The sequence below is a fragment of the Ambystoma mexicanum genome, chromosome 2q (genome assembly GCF_040938575.1).
Source record: "Ambystoma mexicanum isolate Mex_15411 chromosome 2q, UKY_AmexF1_1, whole genome shotgun sequence".
NCBI lineage: Eukaryota > Metazoa > Chordata > Amphibia > Caudata > Ambystomatidae > Ambystoma > Ambystoma mexicanum.
Window position 1 is genome coordinate 1,028,343,786 of NC_090924.1, and position 21,635 is coordinate 1,028,365,420.

The 21,635-nt window shown below is 48.0% G+C and overlaps 1 protein-coding gene across 1 annotated transcript in view; it reads left to right on the top strand.

The window, feature by feature from the left end:
• The window catches only part of GTPBP10 (GTP binding protein 10), a 343,147-nt gene that overhangs the window by 44,166 nt on the left and 277,346 nt on the right, over nucleotides 1-21,635 (top strand). The window contains exon 3 of the mRNA XM_069648367.1: nucleotides 8,022-8,113. Coding sequence (XP_069504468.1) covers nucleotides 8,022-8,113 — 92 coding nt within the window. The remainder of the gene's footprint in view (nucleotides 1-8,021; nucleotides 8,114-21,635) is intronic.

Here is a 21,635-nt window from a genome sequence, read left to right on the forward strand (position 1 = left end):
CATGAGAGGGATCCGCTCCAAGGGAAACGCCAATGTTCTGCTGGCATGGGGGGCAATTTGTGGCCTGCCCTGCAATTGTGTCCCAGCCCACCAAAATATCTGCCCAGACGGCTCATTCCCACCCACACCACCAACAATCCAGCCCCAGTCTCACCCACCCCAGCGACAGTGGGCTTTAACCATAGAATAATAAAAAACTCACATAACGTTGCAGCTGCTCGCGTAGAAAAAGCTGTAAACAAAACAAAAAAACATGTGTTACCTACGGTCACACCAGTAAAAACAAATCAATACTTTTCAAGCATACCCCCCCCCCTCTTGCAAGCCATCCCTGGTGGTCTACTGAACCTCACCCCCCCAGTGAAAACCCATTTACCCCTTCCTACGGGCAGATATCTGCCCCCAGGGAGGGCTGCATGACGTGCCCCCCCACACTCCATTTGTGGTGGGGGAGAAGCCCACCCCAAACCGTCAGACAGGCCACCCAATGGATGGGGAAGTAGGGTTTGGGCACACTGGAGGCAGATTGGCACACTCAGCACAGAACTTTGCAGTTCATATGGAGCTCAGTATGTTTTTCATAGAGGACAAGCTAGTGCTTGAACTAGCATTGTTGTGGTTGAGAACCTGCGCCAATAAAAAAGCTACTGTCACCAAAATATTTCCGAACCATATTGTAACATCGGAGGGTAATCCCATGCAAATCCTTGGTTAGCTCATAGTTTATTTCTAATATCAGTGCTCCTTACTTTCTTGAGCCAAACACCATTAGCCTTCATTGCATTAATAAGATTAAACGCACTTATAAGAAGATTGTTGGATGGAGAACAAAGTGAATTCAGAAACCCTTTAATAGGAAACCGATGATACTCGCACAAGGGCAAAAGTGTCGGTATTTTAATATGGGCAAAATGTAAACATAAAAGTGCATTAATAGCAAGAGTATGTTTTAATGCACTACTGTTAAGAGGAGTCACAATAAAATGGTCTGCCTCAACTTTGCACAATTGTAATAGTTCATTGATAATGTTACTTACCTTAACACGTTAAGGAGGTACACACTACCTTTTTAGTTGCCCTGATATTGGTTTTTGAGGATGGGGGACCTCCTGTTCCCAGTTAAACATATGTATTTCTGAAATCACTACACTTTGGAGAATGAAGAAGTATGTTTCATGCCAACTAGTACCCCAGCACCAAGAGGCGTGATGAGGTCTGCCACCTTCCTATGCACTTATAAGAATGGGCAGGAATTTGAGCTATGGTTTTATCTCCTCTTGGTCCTTCCTTTTTCACAAAGAACTAGTTCTTTGCTGTCAAGTTCTCCTTCATCATCCCCTTTGGAGCCAAAGAGACAAGTTCTTATGTAATGTCACGTCATCTGATCACTCGTTTCCACCACCATCTCCTTTCCACCCACTGACATTTCCTCATCACTTGCTTCACCTATTACTAAAAGGACATTTAAACCTTCTGCCATTCTCCCTTTTCTCTCTGACCTACAGTTCTCACTCTCCTCCTTCACACCCAATGCCCCTTCCACCAACACTGCCTTCTCCAGTTTACAATGCCTACTATACGACCCATTCTCAATTCCAACTGCTCTCAGTATCCTCAACCATGCGTCACCCCAATAATATGTTCTATCTGCACAGACATGCATTGGCTGCTGCGCAGATGGAGGCTGCTCACTCACCTGAGGTCCTGCACTCGAGCTCTCTCAAGCCCACTCTTGATGGAGCAAAAAGGGAATTCTACCTAACCCTCATTGACTACTTAACCCTCATTGACTTGCACACCAACCATCCTCTTTGGCTACAGGGCACTCTATACTCACTCCTTCTATGTCTATGGATATCCACTCCACTCTCACAGCTAATGACCTAGCTAAGTCGCTGAAAAAAGTTCCAAAATTTAAAGTCTCTCCCCTGACCTTCCTCACACTGCTTCCTCCTACATTTTACACTCTGCTTACTCTACCAGCACCCTCTGCCTCCGTCTCCCACTTTAGTCACTCTAATATTGATAAAGTGCTATCTCTACTGATGAAAGTTAAGCCCTCTTATGCTCCATCAGACCCTCTTGCTCCTCAGCTAGTCAAATCTATTGCCCCTTTACTGGCCTCTCACTTCGCTGAACTCTTCAACCTGTCCTTCGACTCTGTTTGATACCCTCTGTTTTGAAAACGGCCACTGCCATCCCTCTCCCAAATAAGCAAGGGACAGACCCGGACCTACCGGCTAACTTTCGTCCTGTGTCTCTCATTCTGCATTACTCTAAAGTCCTCAAAAGGGTTGTGTTCAACCGTTTTACCAAGCAGGTTTGCACTCCTGTCATTCAATGGAAACTGCTCTCATGAATGTCTCCAACTTCATCGCCTCTGCTAAGCACTCCAACGGATCCTCTATCCTACTTTTCTCCTTGAATTGTCTGCTGCCTTTGACTGTGTAGATCACTTGGATCTCATTAATACTCTTTCTTCTTGGGATTCGTGATCAAGCTCTTGTCTGGATTTAATCCAACCTTGCACTGCAGCAGTTCTGTCTCCTGGAGCAACAACATCTCTGAACTCACTCCTCCAACTGTCAGTGTTCCACAAGGCTCTGTTTTGGGGCGGCTCCTCTTTACACTCTACTATACCTCTACTCTTGAGGCACTAATCTCCTCCTTTGGGTTTTCGTACCAACTCTTCGTGGACAACACCCAAATCCTCTTCTCTTTTCCTGAACTCTCCTCCGATCTCTCTATCAAAATGGCCAACTGTCTCTCTGCCATTAAATATTGGATGGCTTCACGCTCACCGAAGTTAAACTCTGTTTTAAAACAGAGGGGCTCTTTTTCACTGCCAAAAGCTCTCTCATCTCTTGCTCTGCCTATCCAGTTCCCACCTGACACGCTCCCTTCCTCTTCTTAAGCTAGAAACCTCACTGTAATCTATGACCCTTCTCACAATTTCTCTACTTTCATGTCCAAAACTGTAACAGCATTTCGCCTCAACCTCCTAAATATTAGGAAATTCGGGCACCTCCTTCCTTTAACACTGTCAAGCATCTCTTAACCACTCTTGACTACTGTAAACAGGATTACAGTCCGATATGCTTTCTTTGCTCTCAACAAGATCATTAACCTCACTACCCAGACTCTTTGAACTCCCTCACTTCACACCTACTTTCTCGTACCGTCGTCACCAGGCTAGATGGCCGACTATGCAAAACAGGGCCAGATTAAATTTCTTCTCCTGGGGGATAGGTAGAAGAGGAGGGTCTTGGAAGTCTCTTTGATTCACTGTTCATGATTGGCACTTCAAGTTTATAGTTTTGCCATTTCAACTAGCATCAACACTTAGGGTGTGCACAGTTCTTCGGCCTCCTTTATCGGAAACCCCAACAGTCACATGTATCTGGATGATTAGTTAATAAGGCATTTTAGGCATGCATGCACGTGCGCATACATGCACGGTTGGCTGATTCAAGAAGATATTTGTAGGCAATACTGTTTTGCAAGTTTCCTGTTTTCCTTGTTGAAAGCAGATGGCCACACTTCATACATGGGCTTGGTTAATAAATGCAGGGTATTGTATTTCCTGCTGCCTGTCTTTTTTGTCATTTGTGGTCACCAGAGTGTTGCCGTTTGGGTATTTCATCATGGAGTATGGTCTCTGACTAGGAGGGTGACCTAAGCCTCATTACACTGGGTCTCCTCTCCTCTGGATGTTCGTGACTACTAGATTGGAGATTTCGGAGGCAAACTGGTTTCCCAAGCGACCTTTCAGAACCTGTTGGAGGCAGAGCCAAGTTTGCAAATAGGAAAAGGAGCTAGTAAACTGGGGGGGGGTGGACTTTTTTTGGCTTGTTTCAGAGGACTTCATGTTGCGAGTATTACCACCCAGTGCAAGGGGAATTGGAACTGGTCAAACATTTCTACAATGGGGCAGTGTGGAGAATCCGATGGGATTCCCCCTAGGAACCTGGTATGGGACCCGTCTCATGTGGCCAGGGAAAGGCAGGTGCTCTCTGATCCCCACTTAGCAATCACCACTCACCTTGTGCCTTCCTGGTTGCTGCTCTTTTTCCCTACTTAAGGAGCCCTGCATCCTCTTTTTCTTGGCAGATGGGGAGCAGGTGCAAGTTGATCTTGGTCAGCTGGCCTAAGCACCACCCACCTTCTTAGCCCTGCCTCTTCCTTCCTGCTCTTAACTCTTAGATCAACGGCGTCTCACGCCCGGTCGTCCGAAGCAAATGGTAGACAATGAAAAGGGCAATTCCTGTTTGGACCAGGAGGATCCAGGGCCCGAACCCCTGCTCAGACAGCAGGTAAGCGTGCACCAACGTTTTACTCCCTCTGTCCCCACAAGCCATCCCTAAGCCTCTAGTCCCCCTGTGATGTTCCCTTGTGCGCCCCCCCCCCTTCTCGCACACAGTTGTTGCCTGCTTTGCTTGATTCTTCTACCCTGCTACCCTTCACCCCCCCTGAAGCCTACTTCTGCAGGAGTCTGTCCTGGTACATTCTGCTTTCCCCATCACCGTCTTGTGGCCAATGCTGGCATTGAGTTTTATGGACTTCATTGATTCACGGTGTGTCACCCTTTCTCATGGTGGCCCTGGATCATGCTGTTCCCATCTTCATCTTATATCCAGGCTTGCAACATTGTGTTGTTACTGACTTCTGCAATTGTATTCGCTCTCCCCTCTTGATTCTCCACTCTTTTTGACTGCTAACTCTCTGTTCTCTCGTCCTCTCTTTTTATCTCCTTTGCTCTCTTTTCCTATCCTCTCCCCTCCTCCCCTTACTTTCTTCTATGCCCTTACTCTTTCAGAATTGTCCCTGGACCTAGTATGATAGCAACCTCATCTGGCTCCTCACCCCTCCCCTTACATGTGTTTTCCTCCACCTCGCCCCCACTCCAGCACTATCTTTAATGTCGTCAGGCATAATATGATAGTTGCTTGTTTTGTTTCTCCCTTCCCTTTCTGCAACCCTCTCCCTCACCTTTTTGTTTTCTCCGGCTCTACCAGAAATGTCATCAATCCTAGTACGGTAGTTGCCTGTCTGTTTCCATTTCCTTCCCACTCTCCCCCTCCCTTCATTTTCTATGTCTTAGCTCTTGCAGTATCTGAAATGTCGTCAGGCCGAGTACGATAGTTAATTTCGCATCCTTACTGTTCATGGCCTATAAGAATGTCATAGTTTTTTCCCTTGTTCCCTACCTTGCCTTGAAGCGCTTTGAAATACATTGTGTATAGGCGCTATATAAATAAACTATCATATCATCTCGACCCTGGGGGTGATGTACTGCAGGAGGATCACATGGGGAGGGAGAAAATCAGACCGGGAAGACTGGGAAGAACCCTTTTTTAACTTTCCCCCAGAATTCCTCCCATTTGATGGCTCTTTGCCAAACCCGAGAAGTGGAAAAACCTTATTTCCTTAAAATTAACTACGTGTCCCAGAATCCCTCGGGGACTGTGACGAAGAAGAGGGATTAGGAGGCATGCAGAAGTAGAGGACAGGCAGGTAGGCCTAACAGCCTTTGTCTGAGTCAGGCAATTAATATTAAGGGCTTGCACCTAAAATCAATTGCCCCACTTGAGAGGCAGAAAAGGCTGCATCAGGAAGGTGCAGAGAGAAGGAGTTGGAGCAGGAGCTGGAAGACTGGCAGTAGTAGCAGAAGGAGAAGAGCACAAGGCTGGCAGTTGATGAGGAAGTGTGATCACTTAAGGGACGAGAGAAGTGCAGATTTCACCTGCAGGTTCTGAGTTGGTCCTGTGTTCACAAACCCTGTTTGGCCGTGGCTGCACTAAGTGAGACGTGCTGAAGTTTAAAGTCTTCCCAGGTGCGCCTAGTAGCTGTGACTGCAGAGCTGAGGCTGTGCTGCAACCCAAAGGCCTGTGTGCAGAAGCAAGCCGAGAGACAGAGGAGTGAAGGAGACTCCTTGTGGTCGAAGCCGGACCAGAGACACCCATGCTGCAGAGGTGTGTGGGTCCCAAGAGTGCTTGAAGTAGTAGGAGCAGGAAGAAAAGGTGGGAAGTGGAAGCTGCCTGCAACTGCATTATTTCTGGAGCCGGTGAGTGAAGCTCTGTACTCCAATTCACTGATAACCCGTTGCTGTTAACTGTAACCAGCTCAATTACAACTTGTGTAGAAGTTGGCGCGAATAAAGGTTGTTCATTGCTATAAGAAGTCCTAGCAACAAAGGAAATGTGAAAAGCCCACATTTAATACCTATTTGGAGTGCTCGCTTAAACAAAAAGCTTTACTTTTTTCCATTGTTGACTAAATACCTTTACCCGAGTGGACGCATGTCTCCAATCGAGAGGCAGAACGCTGTTTGAAATCACTCAGAAGTTTAACACTGACTTTTACAAATTGCTACAAGTATTATCACATCAAAGAGAAGTCGCTTATGGACAATTATGATTCCTAACACTCAGTATGAATGAAAGTGAATGCAAGTCCTTACAGTTCTTTCAACCCAAAAATCGTCATCAAAGAGTTGTTGCCTATATCTAAATCTGTTTCTCTTGTGAAGCTTGAATCTTGTAACATTCAGAACAAGTATTCTGTAATTGTAGAAGTTGCTGAACTAAAGAGAAGAGCCAAGCCAGTAGGCAAATCCTTTCTAAAGTGAAACACGCCCTATTAAAATCTAACCACCTGTCTTTTGAAGTAGTTAAAGATCCAGTGTCCTCTGATACAAGGGAAACTAGGTTATGCTGAGCTGGAATAGTGGCAATACAGCTCAGGGGTAGCTACTGCAATCAAGAATGTGTGCATAAACTGGGGAAGGTAGCTGGGTGCTTGTAAGACGATTCAGTCCATAATCTGTAAGGCGGAGACTGTTGAAGCTGAGGGAGAGAGAAGCAGTTTGGAATCCAAGGCAGATTATATTAATAGCAGGAAGACAGACCGAAGAAGCAAGGAGGCTGCCCCTTTCCTATGGTATCGGAAGGAAGAGTGCCTTACGTACCTGTGGCAGTCAAAGAGTCTTGTCATTAAGTTGCCTAATAATCGAAAAGTAACAAGTAGAAGTAAGATCTAACAGCACTGTGGTTGTCGATATGTTGTCAGAAAACATTATATTGAAGGTTCTTGAAGCAGTAGAACACTGTGGAGCAATGGAGCTTGGTTCCACAGTGAAAGTAGCAGAAGGGGTTGTCGAGAGGGGAGCAACATCCTAAGAAGCATACTGGCAAATTATTTTAAAGACGATGCATAGGCTACAAACATATGGACTGTGGTTGAAGTAGAAGCAGTACTTCCGTAATTTGAACTATATCTGGTCCATCCAGGATTACCATTGGTGCTGTTTTCTCTATTGGAATTGGAAGGTGAACTTTTCAACTGACAGATCAAGAAATGTTGCCAGTGGATTTTTATTTGTGTGAACGTTTGTTTGCTTTGGAACTCAAGAACTGATTGAAGACCGTTTTCTTTTTGAGCACTTGGAGAGAGTGACTTTGGAACAATCCTGGGAAAGGAATCTACCCAGGACAGGTGATAGTTATCCAAGCCATTGTTTTATTGATAAATATTTATGTTGTTTATTATTTAATTGTATGTTATGTTTAGTGTGAGGGCCAGTTTTGTGTATGCTTGGCAATTTTCCCTTACACCCTAGACTAGGTAGGGAACTCCCCGATACAGTATGTTTAGTTAGGTTTTCTTTGCACTTTTTGGTATCAATAAAAAGTCTAATGTTGAGAAAATCTCATGCAGTTGTCCGCCTCACATTACTGACCCCTCACAGCAGTGAATTAAATAATTTGTTCTCTGTTTTCTAGAATGCCTATCTCCCTCCTTTACCTTTTTGGCACAACGGCCCCACTTATAGAACTCATTGTTGATGAAGATTGGATCTCTTTATATGCCCCTGCAATATGAAACTGGATAATTGTTATGTTAAATGCACATACCAACTGTCTTGCTGATGTAAGGTACTAGGAATATGATGCATTTAGTTTTCTTTCTGGACTTAAATTTAAAAAGAACAGTAATTTGCAAGTGCACGTCTTTGTTTGTAGCATCCGTGCACTGAAAGGTGGAAGAGGAAAGGACTGCATCGTAGAAGCACCTACTGGAATTTCAGTCACTTCGGATGATGGAGAAATCCTTGGTAAGTGCATGGATTCTATTTGAATGGAGTAATTTAATAGGGCTGTATATTTGATATACATATTTCTTTTTTATCCTGTGACTGCTTTCTGTGGTTCACATTTGACCTTTCTTGTCTCCTTAAAAAACTCTTTTAATTCAATAAAGATATGCTGCCAATTCACCCTACAGTTTTACATCAAAATTGCTAAAGTGCAGAATATTAGAAAATATGTTTTGTTTGTACTTTTCATTCATTCTACTCAGTTGTTGCTGCTTGAAAAGAAAAATGTTGTTGCAGCGTCTTCACCCAACTTCCCCCTACTGTGGCGTCAGTAACCATTAGAGTTCAATTGAATTGTTTGATGTTTCTCGTTTACCTCTATCCATTCTCGCGCACCATTTTGACTTCCACAGCGCAGCATGTTAATATGGATCACTAAACATGGATTTCCCCATGACACCGCCACACTTGCTTCTGCCGATTCTGACTTCGCTTCCTTTGCTCTCTCACCCAGGTACAGCAACAAAGGTGAGGGTGTTAGCCTTATAGTAACTAAAGCCTCTCTCTCTGGCCCTAATCCACCATCCAACTATCTCGGTTTCTTCTTTGAACAGACCACAGACCAACAACAAACACCCTAACTGCTTTCATAATCTACTAACCTCCTACCTTGCTAAAACATTCTCCCCTCAGCTATGCCTCCTACTTGGTTCCATCACGACACGGGTCTTTTGTTCTCATGGGTGACTCTACCTTGCAGTCAATCTTTAATGCCCCCCTCAACTTGAAATTGAATTTCCCGGTTTTGGTAGCTCTCTCTCTCTCCCTTCACATCCTCCCTATTTATCTGCTAAAATACCTAAAATCCAGGACACCCTTACTGCTGCTCTTTAGTACTGCCTCCCACCCCATCCTACTCACCTGTGCTGCTGTCATCCCTCCTCTCTCCTACCTTAACTCCTTCTCCCCTATCTCATCCTCTTTGTTCATTCCTATCGTCTAAACTGCCAACCCGTCTTGGGCTTCAATGGATTGCTTTGCCGCACAGTTTGTTAAAGAGCTTGCTCACCTGAACCCCTCATCTCTTTTCCCGTTTCAGCATTTCACTTTTCTCAGTGGTCATCCCTACCTGCTTAAAAGTCATGACTGTCATTCTATCGCAAGAAGCCCTTTACAGCCTCTTATATTCCCATACACTATCCACTTGTCTTTATTTTTCTCTAGGATCCCATAACATATGCTTTTGAATTGCATTTCTGACTGTCTGAAATTAATAATTTCTGTGAACCACTCCAATCATGGTACTGCAGCTGACATTCAACCGAAGCAGCCCTCAATAATGTCTAGACTGCCTTACCACGGCTACCAGCTCCAATTTGCCCTTTTAGAAACTTGCGTCCTCTCGACTGTCTGGTTTTTGCATGCACACACAGCACTAGCATGTATTGTGTGATGAATCCAGGGAGATAGTCGCCTCTCCCCAGGGGGGAGCCAAACTATGTGGTACCAGGGAGGTGAGCCTGCTACTTTTAACACCCAAGGAGGGACATGGTGAACCGTATCCCTATGGAGGTGAATACCCCTAAGGGGACATAGACCATAACCATATGCACCCTTGACTCCTGTCTGACTTGGCTTCTGACCATAGATATGCCCAATCTCCCACAAAGGACAGATGACTAAACCAGCCCCCTGGAGGAGTGTCCATGAGACAACCAATCAGTGTTTAATCATGCCATACAGGACGAATGAGGTGTGGCCGGGAACAGAGCGCAAATGTCAGCGTCGGCATGGAAAGCCGGGGACAGCAGAAGGACTGCGACGCCCAGCAGAAGAGTCATGTAATTGGCTCTGCATCAGCAGAGATCTTCAATGGCCCTCCTGAAGAGTGCCCCCGCAGGACATCCGGTATGCAGTTGCTCAACAGCGTTCAGCTGATGCCTGATGGGATCTGCGTGGAGAGGCTGCCATGAAGCGTGAGAGAAGTGCGACACAGTACCCAGTTGAAGAGTCACATAAGTGGCTCTGCAACAATACAGGAGGAGGAGAAACTTGCCACACTGCCACAGGAAACCATGTACACGGTTGCTCAACGTCAGACGGAGGCAGCCGATCGGGTGAGCGATTAAGAGACAACTCCCCAGGCACGGAAAGAGAGAGATTAAAATCCGAGAGTGTTGGGAGAGCAAGACTGAAACCCTAGAGTTGGGGCCAAGAAGGAGCAAACCCCAGAGGGGGGAGTGAAACGAAACAGAACCCCAGAGCGGGGTGTGAGGGCATCATGAAGCAAGACACAAACAACATATTCAAAGTTCAAAATGAAATAGTTTATTAAATCAAATGTCTGGATGGTTGAAGGCCTAGCCTGTCCTATGCTAAGGTGGGATTTCCCTACCTGAATAAAACTAGGGAAAGTCTGAGTCAGAAAGTGCAACTTAAAACCTTGTATGTGTCCAAAACCTAACCTTGCTCTCACAACTAAAGCTAAACAAAGCCTAGGGATGTCAATAAGAAATGGTGATCAACACAAAGTTCTGAGCTTCTTCCAGCTCTTAACCTCCTTTTCGGCTCCCCTTCCACAAGTTCAAGAAAGTTCCACAAGTCTTCCAATTACCTTTCCCAAGTTCAAGGCAGTACAGTTGCATACAATCCTCAGGGTTCTCTTCCCCAAGTTTAAGGCAACACAGTTCAAAATAAAAGGGTATTGCGGCTCCGTCCTCAAGACAGCATTTAATTTCAAGTCTCTGGGTTCCCTTCCCCATGACTTCAACGTAGCAACTTATACACGTTTTAGTCTTTCAGTGTTCAACACAACTTAGGGTCAACGTGACACTCCTTCTGGATTGCATTAACAGTTCATTCACAGTGCTCCTCCTTGGTTTGTTTCACAATGTACTTGGCTTTCACAATGGACGGTTCCCTGGTCTAGGCACAGTTGTCAGACTACACGGAACACCCATCACATGTCACGCAACCAGGAACCTTAGGCTCTTCAGCCCCCACAGGTTCTTCTGTATTTGCCCTAGTGCATTCACTTAGCTTCTCCTTATAGGCCTCATGGCTTTATGTGCAGGTTCACATTCTCCTTGCTTCTCTTGATTAGCCTCTTAGCTTTGCCACAAAGTGTCACCCATTCTATGCCAGTCTTTGGCCTTGCTGAACTGTGTTTATTCATAAAGTTCGCTTTGCGGTGGTCCTATTTCTTCCCTACCTTTCTGTCATGCTCTTTCACACTTTCGTTCGAATTTGATCTATTGCTTTCAAATGGGTGCTTTCCCATTTGACTCATCAGCTCATCACTTTTTTCACAGTTTTCATTCTGTTTGGCATTCAATATAGTTTTTTTTTAGTTCGGTATTCAGTTTGGTTCATACAGCACTTATAGGTAGCCTCTTCAACGTTAATCTCCGGCAGCTATGCAGCTTCCCTTCTCCTTCGCCGGCTGGCGTGACGGTCACTGTGAGCCCCGCTCGCACTTCAAGTGCTGCTCTGCCCTTGCCGGCAGCTGCGCTTCCTTTCTGGGGATTCGGACGGCATCCTTTCTTCTTTCTCCTTGTTAGGAGCCCCAGGGCTCGTTCCCCAACATGGAGGTTCCCACACCTCTGTATCTACAGCAGCCTAACTCGCCCTGGGCTCCACAAGTCTCCAGGGCCGCCTACCGGCGTCCTGTTTTCCTCTCGGGTCCCACCACGGCTGACTCCTCATGAGCAGGGTCCCCTGCTTGTCTCTCCCTCACTGGCCTCCCTGTTGGTCATCTCCCTGCTCCTCGTCCCCCTGCTGCTCTCTTGGTCTCCTTTTTATACACCCGCAACCACTTAATAGGTTGCAGGTGTGGGCTCCTAATTGAACTTGCCTGACTGTAGTTAAAGGGACATGCCTGAACCTCACAGTACTCTGCAGGCATCTTCCTCGTACCAGTACTAGAGTGGTGAAAGGATTTATTGGTGTTCACTACTCTTAGTCGCCTCGCCTCTTTCCAGTACTGTCATAGGAAAATTGTGGGAAAATGAAGGGAGATGTTTTACAGTAGCCTATAAAGGCCGGGGAACGTTAGGCTGGCCTTCTATAGGGAAAATGGGATACCATAACTCTCCTGTGGGCACTCCACTCCCAATCCCCAAGAACCCTCCACCCAGGTGATCCTCCCTCGCTTCTCCACCCCCAGGCTCAGGATCCAAAAGCGATAGCCTTTCACTGGCCACCTTAGAAGAGGATCCAGGGGGAGCAGGAGTGAGGATATCCTCTGGTTTCTCACAATGGAAAGAGAAATATTTAAATCCCAGATTGGAGAGGGAAGGATTAAAATCCTAGAGTGGGGAGCAAGAAGAAACTGAGCCCCTCCTTTGGAGGTGAGAAAGACTAAAATAATCCCAGAGTGGGAAGAGCCGGAGAGAGACCTGGGTTGACTTATTTTCCTGTAGGAGTAGCCCAGGGCTCTGTCCTTGCTCCTCTCCTCTTTACAACTTTCTTTATTGAGTTTCAAACAACAACCAAGCAACAACAACAGGCTACCTTCAGACCTCCGACCCTTCACCCCCACCCAACCCCACCTCCCGTGCCCAACCCAGAGCGTTAAAACCAAGGATACCCATACAAGTCAGTAATATCATCAGTGCACAACAAGAGAGGGTAAAATTAAACGTATCCAGCCCCTAAACCCACGGTGCAGCTAACATTCCCAGCATGAGATTGTGCTAGTGATCATACACCTGAACAGATGTAGAGGAGTGAGCTGGTGAGCGGGCTTCAGACATATATTGTCTCAATGGTAGCCAATAGTCGAGGGGACGACAGGAGCCGGGTAGTGTGGAGGCATATCCAGTCTCCCTTCGCTCAGCGGTGTTCATATGACCCAGCCATTTAGAAAAGTTAGGCGGTTTGGGTCTCCCCCAGTTTCTGGCAACGAGATACCTAGGCAACACGGAGGCCATGCTCAATAGTTTTTTTTCTGTGCAGCTGTCGCCGTCTATCAGAGCTAGAAACCAAAACTCTGGGGTAAAAGAGCATATCGAAGGTAGCATCACGCTCATTGCCTCTTCTATGCTGGAACAAAAGGGCCTTATGCGGAGGCAGGACCAAGCAACGTGCTAAAAGTCTTGCATGCCGAAGATCTCCCAGGGAAGAACCTGCAGAGGGAGGCGGGAGAGTAGCAGGCCTGGTGGATGAATTTGAAATGAGTCAGCTTGTATCGGCCGTTTAAGGATATGTGCCGATTCTGCATGCAGATTGCTTTCCATTGATGCTCGCTCAAAGGCTCCCCAAGAGAAGTCCCCCATAAATGTTTGTATCTGTGATTGCCAGATTGTCTCCCTGTTCTGACCAGTTAATAAATAGTAGACACCAATTTGCTGGACGACTGTGGTTGAATAATATAATTCAGAACTGGGTGAGTAGAGGGGGCTCGAGGAAACTCCGGCCATATAGCTTTAAGTACACCTATGAGCCTATATTAATGAAGTAAAGACACCGCATTATGCTCCCCCCTGGTCTTGAGTTCCTCCCATGTCACCATCTGACCATTATGGACAATATGCCGCGAGATGGGTGTGAGGAGTGTCAAGGCTAGGAGAGCACCACCCGGCAATGTATTTTGCTTGTGCTGCGAGATAATATAAAAACATATCCGGGTACTCTAGACCGCCCTGTTAGTATGGCCTGGCGAGAATTTCGTACGATACTCTAGGCTGTTTACCTGCCCAAACAAGTTTGGTCCTCATTTTCCTGACACGCGTCCAGAAGCGCACTGGGAGCCACAGTGGGACATTATTAAAAATGTATAACAGTTTAGGGAGTTTGACCATCTGAGCCAATGCGATACAGGCTTCCTGGGACAAGGAGAGCCATATCCATGCCTCAACCCTCTGCTCTAGTTCCTCCAGGGCTTGTATGTAGTTGTCCTTGTACAGGGTATCTGGCGCAGTGGATTCCCTCACCCCTAGATAGCGTATCCCCTGTGGGCACCAACAGAAGCTGCCGCCCACATCTGTCTGCTGTACAGTAGGAGTCGGTGGAAGCAATTGATCCTGAGACCGGACAGTTCCCCAAACCGGACCACCTCCTCAGTCAGTGGAGTTAAATTCAACCGTGGGTGTTTAACAAACTAGAGGACATCATCAGCGTATAGGGAAATCACAGCGCGATGCGCGAGCACCAATACGCCCCTATGTGCATGTAGTTCCCGAATTTGACACGCCAAGGGCTCCATGGCGAGAGCAAATAGGACAGGCGAGAAGGGGCAGCCCTGGCGGATAACACGTGTAGGGTGAATATATTCTGAGATTATACCGTTTGTACATATTGCCGCCCTGGGGGCTGTATATAGTATTTTAATCCACTTTATGTATTGCAACCCGGACCCGGAGCGGCGAAGCACCTCGAAGAGAAAGGGCCATTCGATGGAATCAAAGGCCTTCTCCGCGCCCAGTGCCTCTATGGCTTTTGGGATCTATGGGTTGACTTTGTGCATTAGAGTGAACAAATGCCTCAGATTGCACTGGGTAGAGCGGCCCGGGACAAACCCAGCCTGATCCGGAAGGAACAGTGCTGGCAGGTGGGGAAGGATACGATCAGTAAGAATTTTTGCAAGCATTTTATTGTTGGGATAATGGGCGGTATGAGGACAACTGGCGGGGGTCTCGCCCGTGCTTTAATGGCACAGTCACTAAGGCTGATCTAGTGGTCTCCGGAAGGGAGCCACTAGAGAAAGCATTGCCGTACATGCTCAGCAGATGGGGAAGTAGTAGGTCAACATATGCTTTATAAAATTCAGCCGTTATCCCATCTGGCCCAGGAGCCTTCCCACAAGGGAGAGATTTTATAGCTTCGCGAATTTCCTCCTCCGTGATAAAGTTGTTAAGCAAACCACCCTGCTCCCGGTCCAACCAGCCCAGGGCAACCTCATCTAGATACCGTGTCAAAGCATTGTGGCCCAACAGCGGCTGCGACGTATATAACTGATTATAGTACTCGCGGAATGCAGCATTTATCCCTTGCAAATCCTTAACCAGGGTCCCGTCCAGCCCCACAATCTCGGTGACTATAGTAGCTTGTTGCTCTTTCCGAATGGCCCATGCCCGGGTCTTACTCGGGCGGTCCCCTTCACTGTATCTCATCGCTAGTATGGGATCCCCTAAATACCTTTCCTCACTCATGGCCAGGCGCAATAATTCCTCTCTAAGGGACGAGAGCTCACGGCGGAGCTCAAGGGAGTCTGCCTCACCCTGCCTATTCTCCCTCTCCCTAATTTTATCCTCCAGAGCCCTCATAGATCGGCTGATGGCTTTAAGCACGCCGCCCTCTCTAGAGATACAACAACTGCAAAGGTAGACCTTAAACGCTTCCCAGATTATGCCCTGATCAGGGACTGAGTTGACATTGAACTGGAAGAATGTTTGAATATCCTGGCCTAACTCAGACTGAAAGGCTACATCCTCAAGAGCGCGAGCCCTGAACCTCCACCGAAGGTGGCCCGAAGAGTCAGTAGGAACAGTAATGCTGACCAGCACGGGAGAATAGTCGGATAGGGTGCGAGGAAGAATGGAAGCCTCAACGGTATCTCTCAGGAGCTGGGAGGTAGCCATAATATAATCAATTCTGGAGCAACTGCCATGTGCTCCAGAGAAAAAGGTATACTCCCTAGTATCAGGGTGCAGGGATTGCCATACATCATGTAGGCCATGATACTGGGAAATGGCAGCCCAGGCTCTGGCTGCCAACGGTAAGGATGTTTGACTTGTCACTGACCTGTCCAGCCCCAGTTAGAGGGCCAAGTTAAAATCCCCAGCCCATATGATCTCGTAACCCGGAAATGTATGTATATGTGCCGCACACAGATGAAAGAACTCTGCAGAGTCCACGTTCGGAGTGTACACATTTATGAGCAGCACCTTAACAATATGTAGTTCTCCAGCCAGAATCAAGAACCTGCCCTTGTTGTCCCTTAGTTGCTCATGCAGTCTATACTGCAAGGAGCTGTGAATATAGATGGCTACACCTCTGGAGTGGGATGTATAGGAGGAATCGTATCTATGGACACCCCATCCAGCCAGCTTAGGAAGAATGACCCCTTTAGCGAGATGCGTCTCCTGAAGGCACAGTATGTTAACCCCATGATTCCTGCAGTAATTCGCAATCAGCCGAGTCTTCTTGGGGTTGGTGATTCCCCTAATATTCCAGGAAAGGATCAAAATAGCCTTTAGCCTACCCCCTCCCACCATGTGCATGACTGTGCAACCAAGAGGGCGCTAAGATGAAGAGTGTGGGTCGTGAAATGCAAGCTGACCTGTTCTGCCTATGTACGTGGTTAGAATGGCCCATCAATCGCTTAGGTAAACATAAACAAAAAACACCCTCTGCACCTCCCCCCAATCCCTCCCACATCCCTCCCACGCCAGAAACCATAACTGACCGGCTTCACTACCCCACCCCGACCTAGCGCGCTCCAAAAAAGGCTTCCGCCCATAGGAGATAACTCTTGGACCAGTCAACCAGGGCTGACGCTCATCATTCCATCACATCTATTTGGCACCATTGGAGTGCGAGGGAGAGCGAACCGAGGGGCCCGCGCTGTCCGGAAGGTATGAAGCAAAGCGTTCAGCAGCCTCCGGAGAGGTAAAGAAGACCGCAGTCCCATTGTGTTGCACACAAAGTTTAGCTGGGTACAACATCGCATATTTGATCCCTTTCCTTCTGAGTGTTGCTTTGACCGCTTGGAAGGTCTTACGTTGACCCTGGACTGCAGGACTGATGTCCGGAAACAATCTGATCACGGAAGAGTCCCAGTGCAGCTCCTCCCCTCTCCCTCGCGGAGCGCAGGATGGTATCCCGATCACGATAGTTAAAAATTCTAGCAATGATCGGGTGCTCCGGAGCGTCGGGAGGAGGCCTCGCCATTGGCTAACGCTGCGCCCGCTCCACTGTGAACATCGATTTAAGGGAAGGGCGGTCCAGGATATCAGCAAGAAGCGTTTCCGTGAATCTTTCCATGTTGTCAATAGGTGTGGATTCCGGCAGCCCAAGTATGCGTATATTGTTCCGCCTGGAACGGCCTTCCTAATCCTCATTCTTGGCCGAAATTTTCTTGACTAATTGTTGCAGATCAGCCACCATGCGCTGCAGTGAAGAGACTTTATCCTCACCTATGCGCTGCTCCGTGTCTGACATGCGACCGCACAATTTCTCAATTTGTATAGCCGAGATGTCCACCTTGTAAGTTAAGGAATCAATTTTGGCACCCAGATTGTCCGTACTACTCTTTAAAGCAAGCAAGGTTTGGTTCAGAGCAGCAACATCAATTTGAGATGGAGATTGGCTCAAGGAGGGAGACGGCGGCCTAGAAGGCTGATCGTTGTGGGCAAATTGGTCCATTTTGGCCTGCTTCTTATGATTTCTCATATCGGCCGCGGTGGTAGTCAGGGAGAGCAGTGCAGGCAGCAGTACGGGGGCACAGTGGGAGTGTATTCCTCCGCAGACTGTACAAATATTCAAGGTCTATTTAACCCCCCTGCGTTCCAAGGATCAGGAGCATGTGTCGCACAAGTGCGTGGATTAGGCAGCCAGAGCCCCCCTCCGTGCCCTCCAGATGGAGGGACGCAGAGATGCCGATGATGATCGAGAGAGGGAGGGGGAGCCACAGGAACGCAGAGTCCTGCTGCGAATTGGAGCAGGAACTGTCGCTGTTATGGACAATCAGCAGCAGGGGAGATCTCCTTTTCTCACAACCCCCTCAGCACTGCAGCAGCATACACCGATGGCACCCCCCCAATGGGTGGCAGCTGAAGGGTAGTCGCACCGCGGCGCAGTAGTGTCCCAACTCTCACAGGCCAGTGAGCGGAGCCTAATCCCTCGTTGGTAGCAGCCTGGGGCCGCAAGAGACCAGCCCACCTAGGCGATGTATGAGAAAGGGCATATAACGGAGAAGGCTCAGTCGCAGGTGGCCTATGGATCAATAACTGGGGCCACAAGCACGTCACTGCATCAAGTATGCCATCACAGGGTCCAAGGACCTCCCCTAGAGGCAGAGCGAAGCAGAAGGCGAGAATTGTCCTAAGTATATGCCAGACCAGGATGGCACCCCGCTCCCAGTCTGGGGGTCCATATTGCAGCGCTATCCCAAACAAAAAGGCAAGGCAGGAAACCGCACAGCAGCATAATGTAAGCAGGAAGCCAGTGGTAGAGAACGCTATGCAGGGCGCCTCACCTTATCAAAGAACAATCCCAGGGTCGAGATGGCACCAAGCAGCCCTCACAGCCAGTCCAGAATCGGGCACAGAAGAGAGTCCACCCCAGCCGGCGCCGTCCGCCCTCGACCCCCAGCTGCCTCAGTGTACATGCGGAACACTTAAGGGGAACAGCCAGCAGCTCCACCCGCCATGCCAGCCGGAAGGGTTCGCCGAGCATCCCCAGCGCCGCTGTCCACACTGCCTGCAGATGGGCCCCCTCCGTGGTCCGGGGGGCGAGGCCAGGGAGAGGAGGCAGGCAGCAGGTCCCCCAGCAAGAAAATAACCGCGGGCCATAGGCCCGCAGCCCGGGAAATGCCGGCTGACCGAGGGGACGACAAAGCCACAGCGAGCCCGCTCCAGTCAGGAGCCCAAGCAGCTGCAGCGTGGCGCCGGTAGGGCGGGCTCGGAATCCTCAGCAGGCGCCCCGATCCTGACCGCTGTCCCCGGCAGACTAGGACAGTTCCAGTGCCCATAGCCGGGGGTAGCGAGGGGGACAAGGAGCAGAAATGTGCCAGGCAGAACACGCCGCGGGAGCGCACCCCTCCCCACACGCAGCTCCAGGAACACAGCAAGGCCGACCCCGGCACCTCTTCAGCCTCGCGGCCGGCAACTTGTACTCAGCTTGCTCGCAGAGGGAGAAAAACCAGCTCAAAGGGTGCCGCACAGTTTCAGCCAGTACCAGGCGAGCAGCCAGTGAAAGACGGGTCCAAGAAGAAGAGGATTTCAAGCAGGATGTAGAGGCCTCAGCTGGAGCCTCTCAGGCAGCTGGCATCTCGGATAGCAGCGCAACAGCGCCCCCACTCGATGTCATGGTTGTCCAACTCCATTCCTCAAGGGCATGAACATTGTCAGATTTTCTTGAACCCACTCATTAATATTCATGAGAAAAATGTGCATAGAATGTCGCTAAATGTATGCACTTTGTTTCTCATGACTATTGATGAGGGATAGATAGCCTGTAACCTCTCCAGGATTCCACCCCTCAAGGACTGGAATTGGACATCCCTGCTTTATGCCTCCTTCAGCAAGACCATCTGCTCCTTCTGTTTCTCCTATAACCCCTTTGGTGATGACAAGCAAATCCTTTCGCCTTCCCTACCTCTACCCCTGAACTCTTAACATAATCTCGCCACTGAATGGCCCTTGGGTGTCATATGCTCCATTCATCTAGAACTGTCTCATTGATCACATATCTCTGTCACTTGTCCCCTCCACCCTCATACATCCTTCTCCACTGACTTTTCCCACACCGTCCCCAAAAACTAAAATACATCATCATAGCAGCTGCCCCTGTGGCCTGACTCAACCTAGCGAACATCACAAAGAGCTGCCTCTTCTAACTTGCCACCCACCCAACACTCTTCTCACTTCTCTTGTTATTCATCAACTTGACTACTGCTCTTGCCCCGTTTTAGGCTGCCCCTTTACGCTTTCACCCCCTTGCTAAAATTCTTCCCTTTGGCATGCATATCCTTTTCAACCTTCCCTGCTTTTCTCCCCCTCCACAAACTGCCACTCTTGAGGGCTGGCTATCCATGCAGTATTTCTCCCACTCTAAATTCGTACTCGTGGCTTTCAAATCCATCTGTGGGCTATCCTCTCCTTTTCGGGGTTCTCCATTTCTTACCACTTCACCCACATCCCCTCGCACTAGCTAGCAACACCTTCAATCTATCTATTCCTCGTCCTCCCCGTTCTTCTTCTCACGTTGATCCATCTGCCAGCGTGCCACCTTCAATGCTCCACCCTGTGAAAATAAAAACATCTCCAATGCCATTACATTTACTTGCACACCCTTTGCTCCTTACGAAATCGCCCCTCTCCAATTCGACCCTGCTCCTTGCATTTCTCAGGCATTCTCTTGGTTGCCCATACTACCCTCTCTGTGTATATTTTCCCCTTGTCCTTTTATGTATATTTCACTGTTGTATTTTCAACTCTCAACAACTGGCTCATTACCCATAAACCTTTTTAAATTGCTAGCCATCTGGCTACAGAATTTCTCTGGGTTAGGTGCTCGCATATTGCAAATGTTTCTGTTCTAAACCCGATGTTTCAAACAAAGATGTATTTTGTGGTACACGTTTTGATTGGTTAACTGGTGCAATCTGTAACCTTCACCAACCCTGACATCCAAGCAGCTGACACATCGAAAATTGTATTGTTGTGTATGGCATCGATAGAAAGTCATTCACACTAATTCAGTTTCTGAATGCTGCATCTTCCTACCGTTGGGGCCGGACTGCCCCTTTTGGGGTTGGACCAAATCCGATTTGAATATGGTCTTTCTCCTTCTGTAATAGCTTGGCAGGCTGAAGATCCAGCCATCCCCTCTTTTGTTTTGCATAAGTCACCCCGAGTGGGAAGGGTATGCCAAGACGTGGGTCCTGAGCCTACTCGGTCTAGAAACACAAGCTACTCCTCACTGATGATGCCCAAACATGTCTGGGGATGCTTGTTGTCTCGTGCAGCAGGGATATAGCCTAGTAGTTCAGGCTGGACTGCCTCTTTTGGGGTGGGACCAACCCTGATTTGAATATGGTCTTTCTCCTTCTGTAATAGCCTGGCATGCTGAAGAACGATGGTCTGGAGGGTTGCCCAGAGCAATGCGCACTTGCTATGCTTTTTTCCCCCACCTTTTTAGGTTGTTGTGGTGTTAAGGCAGAGGGAACTTGGGGCCTCATTACAAGTTTGGCTGTATTTCCTGTGGAAATATTGTCAAACACATGTACCCATTCAGCCCCTTGCAATAATGTAAATCGGCATGATTACCAGTAGTGAAATGGCAGTTTGGCCCCACTCCTGGAGTCCCTAAGGCTCTGTTGGGGATTTGGAGGACTTCCTGCCAGTGGCAACTCTGCCTGTGGCAATTGCTTGAGGTATTTCGTGAACTTATCCTCAAATGTGATATTTGGTAGTGAAGGATATTGGTACTAAAGTGGCCGTTAATGTGGTGCAATTGTTTCCTGCAGTACCAAACTTGTAAGGAAGCCCCACATATTGTTTATGTTGCGTAGGCCTCCACTTCACACCCTCTGCAATACTGATCCATAAGGGGCAGGACAGGGGTGGTGATGGCAGCGGTTGGGGGCTCCGCACAATATAAAATTATAGATGAGTAGCTTTTAACTACACATTCATTTAATCTGTGGAGGGATCTGAACGGTGACATAGACAACTTGAGATTCTCTCCTTTTGTCTATAAGATGTCACTCGGTACCCCTTGGTAGAAAAAAGCCCTGTAGTTAATAGTTTACCCATCCATAATTCTATATAGAAGCACCCTAGCATATTTCAGCAGCATACAGATCTATAGTAGA